This window comes from Cynocephalus volans, chromosome 10 (assembly GCF_027409185.1).
Source record: "Cynocephalus volans isolate mCynVol1 chromosome 10, mCynVol1.pri, whole genome shotgun sequence".
Classification (NCBI taxonomy): domain Eukaryota; kingdom Metazoa; phylum Chordata; class Mammalia; order Dermoptera; family Cynocephalidae; genus Cynocephalus; species Cynocephalus volans.
Genome location: NC_084469.1, coordinates 102,657,823 through 102,670,261, shown reverse-complemented (window position 1 = coordinate 102,670,261; position 12,439 = coordinate 102,657,823). Strand labels below are relative to the sequence as shown.

General features: G+C 55.5%; 2 protein-coding genes across 2 annotated transcripts in view; one reads left to right on the top strand and one right to left on the bottom strand.

Annotated features, from left to right (window-relative positions):
* Positions 1-298: 298 nt before the first annotated feature.
* On the bottom strand, positions 299-5,893 carry RDH8 (retinol dehydrogenase 8). Its single transcript, XM_063110013.1, has 6 exons — positions 5,791-5,893; positions 2,907-3,068; positions 2,110-2,289; positions 1,083-1,176; positions 616-799; positions 299-526 (listed from the first exon to the last, which is right to left on the bottom strand). The coding sequence occupies exons 1-6, from the start codon at positions 5,891-5,893 to the stop codon at positions 299-301; spliced, it is 951 nt and encodes a 316-aa protein (XP_062966083.1).
* A 1,021-nt stretch (positions 5,894-6,914) lies between these two features.
* COL5A3 (collagen type V alpha 3 chain) overlaps positions 6,915-12,439 on the top strand; it is a 36,766-nt gene continuing 31,241 nt past the window's right edge. The window contains exons 1-6 of the mRNA XM_063110012.1: positions 6,915-6,933; positions 7,515-7,805; positions 8,698-8,832; positions 11,382-11,543; positions 11,640-11,829; positions 11,909-12,065. Of these exons, the coding sequence (XP_062966082.1) occupies positions 6,915-6,933; positions 7,515-7,805; positions 8,698-8,832; positions 11,382-11,543; positions 11,640-11,829; positions 11,909-12,065 (954 nt within the window). The remainder of the gene's footprint in view (positions 6,934-7,514; positions 7,806-8,697; positions 8,833-11,381; positions 11,544-11,639; positions 11,830-11,908; positions 12,066-12,439) is intronic.

Here is a 12,439-nt window from a genome sequence, read left to right as displayed (position 1 = left end):
AATGAGGCAGAATTTGTCTTGTTCTTCAAGATCGATGACAATGCCCCCTCCTCCAGGAAGCCTCCCTTGACTTCCCAGACACAGCTTTGGCTTCCTGCTCTGGGTTCCTCAGTCCAGGGTCCTGGGGTCTCTCTGCTCCAGGCCTGATCATGGAGGTGTCTATGCCTTGAGGCTGAGGTCTTTCTGGGGTCCTGGTAATGCTCAGGAACAGAACAGGTGAGGCAGAGTTTGCTAAATGAATGAATGAAGAGTCTGTATGGCCCACTGAGTCCAGTGTGGATTCAAAAGACCAGGCTGTTTAGGGGTGGGGAGGGTCGGGTGACACTTGGGATCGGAGGCAGCCACAGGCCAGGCATCGAAGGCCAAGGTTGAGGAGGCGTGGCCAGCGGAAGAGGAGGCGGTGGCTGCTTAGCACATACAGGCGACCGGAGGGGTCCACAGCTTTGAGCATGGTCAGCGGGCTGTAGCGAACATTGGTCTGTCGGCGCAGGGGTGGTCGGGACGAGTTGATGACCTTGACAATGGCCTGTGGGGTGGAGCCCTGAGCTCTGGGACCCAGAGAGTCTCCTCCCCCCAAACGAGACCCATGTCTTGCTGCGGTGGGTCCCCACCCACCTGGACCACGGCCTGTGGACTCTGTCCCACGGAGCGGAAGAGATCCCTGGAGGCTGGGAGGTAGAGGTCCCGGAAGTAGCACAGCGTTTCAGGATCGGTGCCTGGAAACTCCGCTGCAGAGACCTGCGCCAGGAGCTTCCCCTCAAACTCAGTGATCACTGGACCCGGCTCCACCAGGGAGATGCTGGGGACAGGGGCCGGGGGAGTGGGTCTGGTGCCCCAACCCACTCACTGCCCCATTTTGCCCATTACTACCCCCCTTTCCTCTTCACTCCCAATTCCCCCCATCATTGCCCCCACCCCATCCCATTCCACTGCTTCTATTTTCCCATCACTGCCTTTTCTTATCACTGCCCTATCTGCAGTTACTGCTCTGTCCCCTTCCAATGCCTCTGTTTCCCTCTATACTGATTCCATTTCCTGCCACTGACTCCACATCCCCCTCTGTGCCCAAGTGCCCGCCTCACAAGATGTTGAATTGGAGCAGCTGGATAGCGAGGCTCTCAAAGAATCCCTCCAGGGCAAACTTGGAGGCTGCATAGATGTCATTGAAGACGACACCTGAGAGGATTGGAAGGAGGAGGACTTTTGGGGTGGTCTGGGTGATGGGCTTTGTGGGTCCCAGAGTGATGGGGTCTTTGGGAGACAGAGCAAAGAGGATTTGAGGATCAGAAGGAGGGATATCTAGCACCAATGTGATGGGTGAATGGCGTTGTGGGATGGGAGAATTTAGGGTCAGGATAGGCTTGTCCTGGGGTTCCAGGTGCCACCTCTTCCCAGCTGTACCTAGTCCCAGGAAACCCCCTATTTCCCTTCATTCTCTAACCCCCTAGGCTACCTGGGTAAGGGATCCCCAGGGTCCCTGGGAAAAGCTTCATCAGTAGGGCCCTTGTCATTCCTAGTAGATGCAGTTTCTCGATGGCAGGGTGACAAGTAGGATGGATCCTTAAGTGACTGCTGAGGATTGGGGAAGACCCCAGGAAATTTCCAGGGGGAGAAAGGGAGTCTACAGGGGTCCAAGGAGGAAAGACCCAGGAGCAGGGATGGCAAGTAGGAGACCTCCAGAGTAAGTCCATAGCAGACATTGCTAATCAATCATTGCTCTTTTTCTCCTGAGCCTCAGAGACCTGAATCCAGACATCTCTAGGGCCTAGTGGGGTGGTGTTTGGAAAGGAGGAGTCTCAGGAGAAAGAGTTTTGATGTTCCTCTGGGTTTTGGAGGGTGGTTGGGACAGATTTTGGAGGGTATCCAGAAGTGGGGTTGAGGCTGGGATGTGGATAGCTGTTAAGACATGTATACCATCACTGCCTATTCTTATACCATGGCAGACATAGTTAATCTATCCCCATACTTTCTCCTTCTGAGCTTTAGAATCCTTTCAGTACAGCTCTCCAGGATCATTCGGAATATGACCTAAAACCTATTTGCCATCCTTCCAGTCTGGGGAGGGCTAGACACGGGGGGAATTTCCAGGAGTGAGTCTCCAGGGCTCACCTTGCAGCCCCATGACACTGCTGACCACCACAATGTGGCCCTGTCGCCTCCTCTTCATGGCTGGAAGCACAGCTTTGACCAGACGGACAGTCCCAAAAAAGTTGGTGTCAAAGACGTTCTGCATGGCAGCTGTGCTAATCCCCTCCAGGGGCCCCACCAGGCCCACTCCAGCATTATTCACTAAGGAAGGGGGCGCTGAGGGTTACTGTGAAGGCACTCAACTCTTCTAGTGTCACTCTTATGGGACATGCTTTGAATTACCTCACCCCCAACTCCAAGTCTGGGGCTAGTCCAAGGTATCTTGAGTAGACAAATTTGGAGCCTTGATGATCTTTAAGCACAGTGTAGCATTTGTTAAGGGGACCCTGAGTCCTGGGTGGGGGATAGGGCCCCTGGGAACAGCATCCCCTTTAATGCATGAGCAATTCAACTCTGACCCAAAATTGCATCAAAACAACCACACCTACCCTCTAAGGAAGGTTTAGGGACCATGACTTTTTCCTCATCATGATCCCTTCCCCAAGTGACTCATCAAATTTTCCCAACCACATATGGTTTTCTCCATATGTGAGAACTTCTATTCCATAAAACCCACCCCACCCCCAGGTTTCAGTTTATTTCTAATATTTCTAATAAGTTAGCTGGCATTCCGGGATATTTGCCAACTGGTCTACCCTTTTGTCCAGGGTCAGAGGTTGCTGGTGAAGCAAGAGGGCTGGTGCTCAGATCTTGCTGTGTTGCGAGTCTATGCTTATACCAGGGAGGTAATGAGTGTCCCCAGGGTATGCAAATCTCACCCAGCACGTCCACTTCCCCTCCCTGGATGCTGCTGAGACACTGGGCCACTGACTCATCGCTGCACACGTCCAGCTGGGCCACGGTGAGGGTCTGCCCCAGGACCTCCCCAGCAGCTGCCTCCAGTGGTCCCTTCTTTCCCAGGTCCCTCATGGTGGCCACCACTGGGGGCAGAGAGCAGAGCTGGGACAGGCATTGGGCTCCTTTTCTCTGTGTGGGCTTGCATATTTTTGTGACTTTGCATGAGCAGCCACAGAGGGAAGAAGACCCACAAGTTTAACACTCACATTCATGACACACTCAACAAATGCACACCTGTGTTCACACATTTACATGTACCCACATCTATCCATGCACCTCCCTACCCACTCGTCCATCCATCCATCTATCCATCCACTTACCCACCCACCCATTCATCCATCCATCCATCTATTCATCCACACATCCACTTACACATCCACCTACCTATTCATCTATCCATTTATCTATCCATCCACTTACCCGTCCACCCACCCTGTCATCCATCCATTCATCCACCCACCCTTCCACCCACCTATTCATCCATCCCTCCATCTATTCATTCACAAATCTACTTACCCATTAGTCCACCATTCATCCATCTCTACATCCACCCACCCACCATCCATTCATTCATTTATCCAACAAACATTTATTGAGCATCTACTATGCACTATACCCTATTCTACATACTAACACTATCACATGAAATAAGATAAAGTCTCTACCTTCATGGAACTCATAGCCTAGTAAATAAGACAATAGAATACATAAATATAACACAGATTGCCATGAGAAAAAAATGCATACAGACAAGAGCCAACATATGTATGTGCATATTTGCACACTCCAGTGTGACTAGCCACATTTATATAATCAACAAAAGTCCCAATTTACTGAACACTTACTATGTGCTAGGCATTGTGTTAAGCACTATCTCTAACTCACGAGAACCCTGTGAATTAGGTCACTGACTTATTTTTCACAGATGACCGCAACAATATCTTCCATCCCATATGTTCTCCTGAAATCTTGCCACTCTCTCAGGATACAGAGGCTAATTCCCCTCCCCTCAATCTTATGACTAGCTGGGAACCAATGGGGGTGATGCTGTGTGGTTTCTGAATCTCGGTCAGAAAAGGTGTTGCAACTTCTACATTGCTTCCTGCAATAATCACTCCTGAAGCTTTCAGCCACCATGTAGCAGCTCATGTGTCCTGAGGCCACCATGCTGCGAGGAAGACCAAGCTATCTGAGACAGAGGGACATATGGAGAAGCCCTGAGATTACTGGGAGGGAGAGAGATGCCTGTCCAGCCCCCACTGTTCTAGTTGCAGCCCTTGACCTTGAGCCAGACCTGCCTAGCTGAGCCCTTCCTGAATTCATGACTCTGTAAACCATGAGTGAAAAACAAGGGATTGCAGTTGTTTTATGCCACAAGTTTTAGTGTGATTTTTTTTTTTTTAGCAATCGTAACTAGAACAGATGGTTAAAGTTATTATCCCCATTATACAGGTGAACAAACTGAGACTCAGCAAGGTGAAGTTCCTTGACTCTCCCACCCCTAACAAGTGTTAGAACTGAGATTTGAAGGTGTGTTTGTGCTAAGATCATGTTCTTAAGCTCAGCCTCACTAGATACACTCTATCTACAAGTTTGCATACCTCTCCATGCATGTGCCCACAGTCACCCAAGCACAGACCTTGCGGCATTTGCTCATTGTCTGTGGGCCTGTGTAATTCACAGATTGCAGATGAATGGCCTCTTGCATCTATATGCAGTATAGTGACAAGCAGGGACCCAGGGCCTGGGCTGCTTGAGTTCAAATCCCAGCTCTGTCATCTTCCAGCTGGGTGGCATTGGCAAATAACCTTTGACAGTCTGTGCCTCAGTTTCCTCATTTCTGAAGTGGGGTGAATGATAGTACCCACCCCACATGGGCGTTGTGAGGGTTACATGATTTACTAGATGCAAAACATTTAGAATGCACCCTCTAGCATAAACACCATCAGTAGTCCACAGGGACACAAGTTCTTCCCTGCACACAGGAATTCAAACTCTCACACCCAAAGATGTGTACGTCTCTAAGACAGAGGGCAGAGGGCTGGGAGAAGCAGCCCTGCCAACTGGGATGATGCCATCCCCCCAGCAGCCTCCTCTTAAGTAACAGCCTTTTGCCCACTTCGACTCCAGCCTGCTCTGGGTCAGGGGTTCTCAGGACTGCTTAGGGTGCAGGTCAGGGCAATTCACTCCAGAGTCATAGACAGGCAAGTCCCTAGCCCTATAGGCGCCCCCCCTCAAACTCCCAAGGTCATGGGCACTTAAGAGGCTTATCTTGGAGCAGTAATCTGGGGACAAGTAGGGGAGCCAGTGTCAGGGAGGTAATTATTCCATCCTAGGCAATGCCCAAGTGAAACCTTCTCAGAGAAGGTTTCTCAGACCAGCCCTTCTAAAAATATCCCTCCCCCACCCTTGACCACTGTCCCCTTGTTTTGTTTTGTGTCTTAGCGCTTATTACCTTCAGACATCCACTCACTTACAATTTCTTTTTATCTGTTTATTGTCTGTTCTCTCTCCCCTCCCCCACTACACCACTATGCAGGGCTGAGATTTTTGTCTATTTTGATCACAGCTGTGTTTCCAGCACCCAGAACAGTGCCTGGCACCCAGTAGGTGCTCAAGAAATATTTGTTGGATGAGGGGATGATTCGTGAAGGGAGAGGTGGAAAAGGGACTCCCCCCCCCCCATGTGTCTTGGGTCCTCCCCAAGCCTGCAAGTGCAGCTGGAAGGGACGGGCTAGAGGAGATGGTGTAGGATGAGGGTTCCCAGAAGTCATGCCCACCCCTACCTTGCCCTGGGCCTCTTACCCTTGTAGCGTTGCCTGGGGTCACGAGCCAGCTGCACTGCGAGCTCCAGGCCAATTCCTGATGAGCAGCCCGAGATCAGCACAGTCCGGGGAGCAGCAGCCATGTTGATTCCCTGTTTGGACGCGTGACCTCGGCTGGCAGCACCTGACTTCTGCCATCCACCCTTGGCTCATCTGCTCCTTCCCAAGCATCCTCCCACTGACCCCTTGCAAGGCCCCGGGGAGACCCCAATTCTGGACTGACTCTGACGAGGTACCTGGGGGAATCTCTTCAACTCTTTACATCCTATTCCCTTTATCTGTCAAAAATTTCTTCTCCACACCTGCTATGCTTATGACTGCTTTTTAAAATTTTTGTTTTTATTATGGCTGTTAATTATTCAGGGCCAGGGAGAGTTTCAGTGAGTGTGAGGGATGAGTGGGGACATTCTCTTACTGTCTGTAAGAATCTCTGACTGGAGGGAGAGAGCAAAAGAAGGCTACAGAGTGTGGGTCCAGGGTCCTTTCCAAGAGGGAATGGGTGCAGAACTGAAGACAGAGTTAGGCTACAGGAAGAACTTCTCAGCAAGGCAGGACAAGGCAGGACTTTTGTGACAGCCTTTTAGTTGGAGATATCTCAGCCTCAGATGTCCCTGGAGAGAAGGGAGGAGCCACTTAGAGAAGATTCTCTCTCCTGTCTCCCACCCCGGGGGGGCCCCCATCTCCCCCTCAGGCCAGAGGCCCCACTCGCTCCTCTCCAGGGACACAAAGACTCTTTGTTTGAGGAGGAGCCAGAGGCTGGGAGCAGGCACTGCCCTCGAGTCTCCTTCTCAGTTGGGGGACAGTGCAGGGTGCAGGATCCGCCCCTTTGATTCCTCCCTGGGGAATTTCCTTCACATCCTGCGTGTCTGCACTTGTGCAATTACACAGAAGCTCTACCCGACCCCCTGGGGCCTTTTCATGGTGAGGGGTAGAAGGTGGGGGCCTCTGCTTCAGCCCAGGAAAGGCAGGAATTCACCCCTTCCCTCCTGGTGGCCGTGCCCTGCTTTAGGGTAGGGCCAGACTCCCTCATCTGATGGGGACTTGTGTGAGGATTTGAGACTGGAGCTAGGGCATTTATTTGGATACCAGAAGAGGGGGAAGGACATGACGGCTAGGGGTGGAGGTGGGACCCTTTACTTGAGAACTGAGAGTTTGGAGGGAAAGCAAAAACTGCATTTTGGAATCTATGGTGAGAGTTTAGGGGTGGGCCAGGAAGCTGAATTCTGGAACTTGGGTGGAGAGAGGAGTATTTGGGGTGAGTCTGGGAACTCCATTTTGGGATCTGGGGTGAGGCTGGAGGTGATATGAGGACCCCTTACTTAGGGACCTGAAGGGAGGGCTTTGAGGTGAGGCTGGTACCTCCTCTTGTGGGTCTGGGCAGGTGGGTGACAACGTGGGGTGAGGCTGGGACCCCATTTGGGGGCCTGAGCGAGACAGAAAGGATTTGGTGTAAAGCTGTACCTCCTCCTAATTCCAGGGCCTAGACAGAGGCTGGAGCTTTAAATGAGGCTAAGATCTCCTTTGAGGGGCCTGCTAGGAGGAAAGGGTTTGGGGTAAGGCTGGGACCCCGAATTCTAGGGCTGGATGGGAGTGACCCTTCTCCACTGCGGACTAGGGCAAGAACGGCCCCGCTCCCGGCCCGGGGCTCCGCCCCGCGCCGGCCAATCAGCGCTCAGCACAAACTTTCCCAACTCCCCCCACCAGCTGTCACCCCCCCACCCCCCTCCGGCGAGCCCCGCCTAGCCCGGGCGCTGGAGCGCAGGGCGAGGCCAGGGCGGGGTCTCGGGCAGTCTCCTGCCGATCCCGAGTGGAGCCGGCGGCCGAGCGTGACTGCGCCGAGCCCGTGGAGTCGCCGCGCCCCGCAGCCGCCCCGTCCGGTCCCCGCCTTGCGCGTGGGCCCCGCTGGGATGCGGAGCCGCCGGGGCCTGGGCCAGCCGCGGGCCGGCCTCTGCCTGCTCCTGGCCTCGCTGCAGCTTCTTCCCTGGACGCAGGCCGGTGAGACGGGAGGGAGGACATGGGACCCGGGTGCAGGACCCAGGGAGGCCCAAAAGACAGGGTGGAGGCGGGAATGGGGGGCGTGCATGGAGGGGCGTGCGCGTTGCATGGGGCCACGGTGCCGTGTGAGGACGCGAGTGTCCGCCTCTGGGTGATTTGTGGGTGTGACAGCTGAGGGGAGGGCGGGAAAACGTGTGACAGTGTTTACTAGCGGGTGCGTGGGAATGAATGCAACTTATGGGCGTGTGTGCGTGTGTGTGTGTGTGTGTGTGTGTGTGTGTGTGGAGCAATGGGTGTGCAGCCATTTGGAGTGAAATCGTGTGTGTGCTCGGGGGTGGGGGTCGACGGTGATTGTATGAATATGGGTGACAGGGCGGTCCCTGGGAGGGTGTGTGTTGTGAGATGTCAGTGTGCAAGTGTGTGTCTGTGTCTAAGGCTGATTTTGAGAACAGCTGTGTGTATGTTAGGATGGAATTGTGTGTCTCTGGGTGAGCCTATGAGGAGCGTGGTTGTAATTTGGGGGTGTAAATAATTGCCCATGAGGGCACGAGTGGCTGATTCCGAGTGAAGGAGGGCGAGTGGGGGCGAATACGGGAGGGGGCTTTTGGGGGGTCCACAGCTCTGTTTGTGTCCCCCCACATGGCTGCACCCCATTCCCCTCTTTTCCTCTGCCCCCAATTGGCGCACGCCCACCTCCCGTCCCCCGACCCCTCGGCCCCTCCCCCCACCCCGAGCGCCCCAGAGCTGGAATCAGCACCATGGACAGGGCCTCCGGGAGGGCCGCCGTGAGGGGCGCGGCGGGGCGGGGCGCGGGGCGGGGCGGGGCGGGGCGGGAGTGGAAGTTCCTCCCCCCCGCCCCCCAGCTGCGCGAGCCTGGGGTGTTTTTCCCGAGGAATTTCTCAGGGGCCCCCCAGGGGTCCCGGTGGCCGCAGGACGGGTGACTCAGCGCTGACGCATGCCCAGCTGCGCGCATCTGGCCGGGCGCCGCGCCCCGCCCTGCGGGATCGGGGTGGGGGGAGCCCCGGGGGTAGGGGGACGTCGTAGTTTCTCAAGTGGTGGACGACGGGGCTTCCCTGGTCTGAGCGACCCCAGGCTAGGCTCCTCCGGGAATCCCTCTCTAAGGTGAGCTCAGTCCCCCCAACACACACCCACACACCACACTTTCACACTCTCTCTTGAGCCTAGGGAGGTGCCTGCCCAAGTGGATAATCCCAAATTGGCCTATGCCCCATTCCCACGCTTACACATGCACATGGTCGTGCAATCTCGGGCATCCATTGAGCATATAAGCCCCCTGGGGCACCAGGAATGTGAAACACAGAGCCCACGCCCTGGCAACCCCGTCAGCCACCCGCCACAAGGTCACAGCTTTTGTCACCCTCCTACACTTTCAAATTCTCACACAGGCTTCCCCTGGTATCCATACAGACACGGTCAACATTCACAACCAGTCATCCACTCTCTGACTTGGTTACACTGTCATATAGAACCACGCTTCCCAATCGGGAGTCTGAGCTATGACAATCACAGACCTACCTGTGCAGCCTGCACGACAGCAGTGTTACTGCCAGGGTCCCCAGTCATGAGGACACACAGCCACATGTCAAAAGACTGCACCTAATCCCTCCATCATGGGGCAAATACTAACACTGGCACCTCAACAACTCACGCCCAGCCATTCCCTGGTACATCCAGTCACCCACACTTACACAATCTCATGCACATACACATATTTGCACACACATTTACACCTACGCTTTCCCACACACCTGGAGGATTCCAGCCATGTCCCAGTCTAGTCTCTGCCTGCCTCCATCCACATCCTAGACCCCACCCCAGATCTCCCTGGGGGTCTTGACCAGTGCAGGGGAGAGTGTGTGGGGGAAGGGTGGGCTGGGCCCCTGACAGACCCGCACCCCCTGGCCCTGCAGGCAGAACTCAATGCCTCTTGTGTGTCTCCTTGTCACAAAGCCAGTCATGCAAAGAAAGGGCAGTCAGTTTCTGAAAGGTCATTGCAGAAGGGACACAAGATTGAAGCAGGGGACCTTTGGGTTAGATGCTGGGAAGGATTTGTTAAACATGAATGAACAGTGCTGCAGGGAGACCCCTTCCCATTGCACAGAGGCTGGGGTCTGGGCTGGGTACGAACTGCCATGCTGGGTGAGGTCATGGATCTCAGGGGACAGGGGGCAGCTGGGATGCTTGTTCCAGGGGGAGTGACCCTTGTGGTTAGCAGAGCCTGGGAGCCCAGATCTGATCCCAGGGGGCTGTAACCCAAATGACTCTTAATGACAGCCCCACCACAGAACAGGCAATTAGAGATGGGGCCTGGGAGTGGTGGTGGGGTTGAGGGGGATTGGGGGGAGAGAGAGAGGCAAATACCAAGAGATAGAGCCAGAGAGAGAGAGAGATTGATTCAGAGTTGGACACAGAGAAAGACCTGGAAAGACCAGTGCAGAAAGTGGGACAGAGAGAGGGTGGGGAGGTAGAGAGGAGAGAAAAAGAAAGAGCAGAAGGACTTGGGGGACAAGAGGGAACAGAGGCTGGGACAGGGCTCAGTGGAATCTGGAGAATGAGGGGTCTGACCCAGGCAGAGCTGGGATGGGGTTTCCTCATCCAAGCCCCCACCTCCCCCAAGCCTGAACCCCCCACTCCAGCTCCCAATGGTGAGGTTAGCAGAGCCGCCCCCGGGGGTGAGGTCATGGCAGATTCAGCAGAATCTAGCTCCTGCCAAGAGGCTGGGGCAGGGGGTCAGTGGGACAGTCTGCCGAGAGCAGGGGAGGGGAGATCAGGCAGGGGCTTCGGGCCCCCACCCACCCCTGCCCAAGCCATGTGGTTCCACTTAGCACTGGCCGGGCTGCCTGGGGTGGGGCTGGTAGGATGGCCTAGATTAGGATCTGGTTCGACCAGACGAGTCCCTACTTTTGCTGGGATGAGAGAGGGAGAGGGTCAGAGGCAGGAGGTCAGATGGAGGAGACTGGCATAGACAGAGGTCGGAGGTCAGAGGGTAGTCAGACGGAGGAGGTTGGGGTCAGGCGGAGGAAGGAGACCAGAAAGAGAAGTGACTGGGGATGGTCAGAGGAACAGTAGCCCGAGGGGGGAGATCTGAAATGGCAGTAGTCAAAGGGAGGGGTCAGGGGCGAGAGTCAGGGAGGAGGTCAGAGGGAGGAAATGGCGGAGGGACCCACAAAGGAGCCCCTCCTCTCCACATGGGTTTCCCCTGGCAAGGGGGCTCCAGGCGGGCGGGAAGCAGCCCCAGGGAGCCGGCGTGGGGGAGTGGGGAGAAGGGGACTGTCTGGCTCTGGGGCTCAAGCCAGGAAGTTTTGATTCATCCCAGAACTAGGTCAGCTTTTTTCTCACCAAAAAACTAAGGGAAAAAAACAGGAGTCAACAGGCGGATGAGGCCGGAACATCTGTGGAGTAGTGGGGGTGGGGGGGAGTTGCTGGTCCCAGGCCTGCTCCTTCCTCCTGAGCCACAAACACAGTGGGGGCGGGGCGCTGGGCCCCAAACCTGGGCCACCAGCATGGAGTCCTGGGCTGTTCTAACTGCACCCTCCACCTGGCTTCTCTCCGCAGCAGAACCTGTGGATGTGTTGAAGGCCCTGGGCCTGCGGGGGGGCCAGGCTGGGGTCCCCGAGGGGCCTGGCTTCTGCCCCCAGAGGGCTCCAGAGGGCGATCGGGCATTCAGGGTGGGCGAGGCCAGTGTGCTCAGCGTCCCCACGTGGGAGCTCTTTCCAGGTGAGTTGGGGCAGGAGGGGCTGGAGGTCATCCTGGGGAGGAAGCGTGGGTCACAGTGGGGCCATCTGAGCCACTCTCTTCCCTCTGCCCACCCAGATGGGCACTTTCCTGAGAACTTCTCCGTGTTGATCACGCTGCGGGGCCAGTCAGCCAATCAGGCTGTCCTTCTATCCATTTACGATGAGAAGGGTGGCCGGCAGCTGGGCCTGGCACTGGGGCCATCTCTGGGCCTCCTGGGGGGCCCCTTCAGCCCCCTCCCCCAGGAGGTCAACCTCACAGATGGCAGGTGAGCATAAGGGAGGGTGAATGGGGGCCATGGAGGGGTGGGGTGAGAAGCACCCCCACTGAGGCTATTCCCATTGCAGGTGGCACCGTGTGGCAGTCAGCATAGATGGTGGAATAGTGACCCTGGTGACTGACTGTGTGCCTCAGCCATCTGTGTTGGGCCAGGGGTCTCCATTCATCAGCACAGCTGGACTCACCGTGCTGGGGACCCAGCACCCCTGGGAAGAGACTTTCAAGGTAGGAGTTCAGTGATAGGGGAAACTGAGGCAGAGGGCGGGAAGTTGTGTCCACAGCCTAAATCTGGAGAAGGGAGATGTCAGGCTTCAACCTAGTCCCAGGAAGCTGAGGGAAGGGAGTCCCATGCTTGGGTGCATCATTGCGGTGTGCCATTGGGAGATTGTAGAGCTGTGAGAGGCAGCGATGTGTGATGGCGCGTGCGTGGCCCGTTGAGGGAGGACACTGCTGTGGTGTGTGACTGAGACTGTGACCTGAGACGGTGTTGGTTGCTGTGATGGTTTGAGATTGTGTGCAGGGTGGTTGTGACATTGGGGACCGGCGAGGCACAGTGTTATGCGGCTGTGACAAGTGTGTTTTTAGTGTGGTGACCGTTG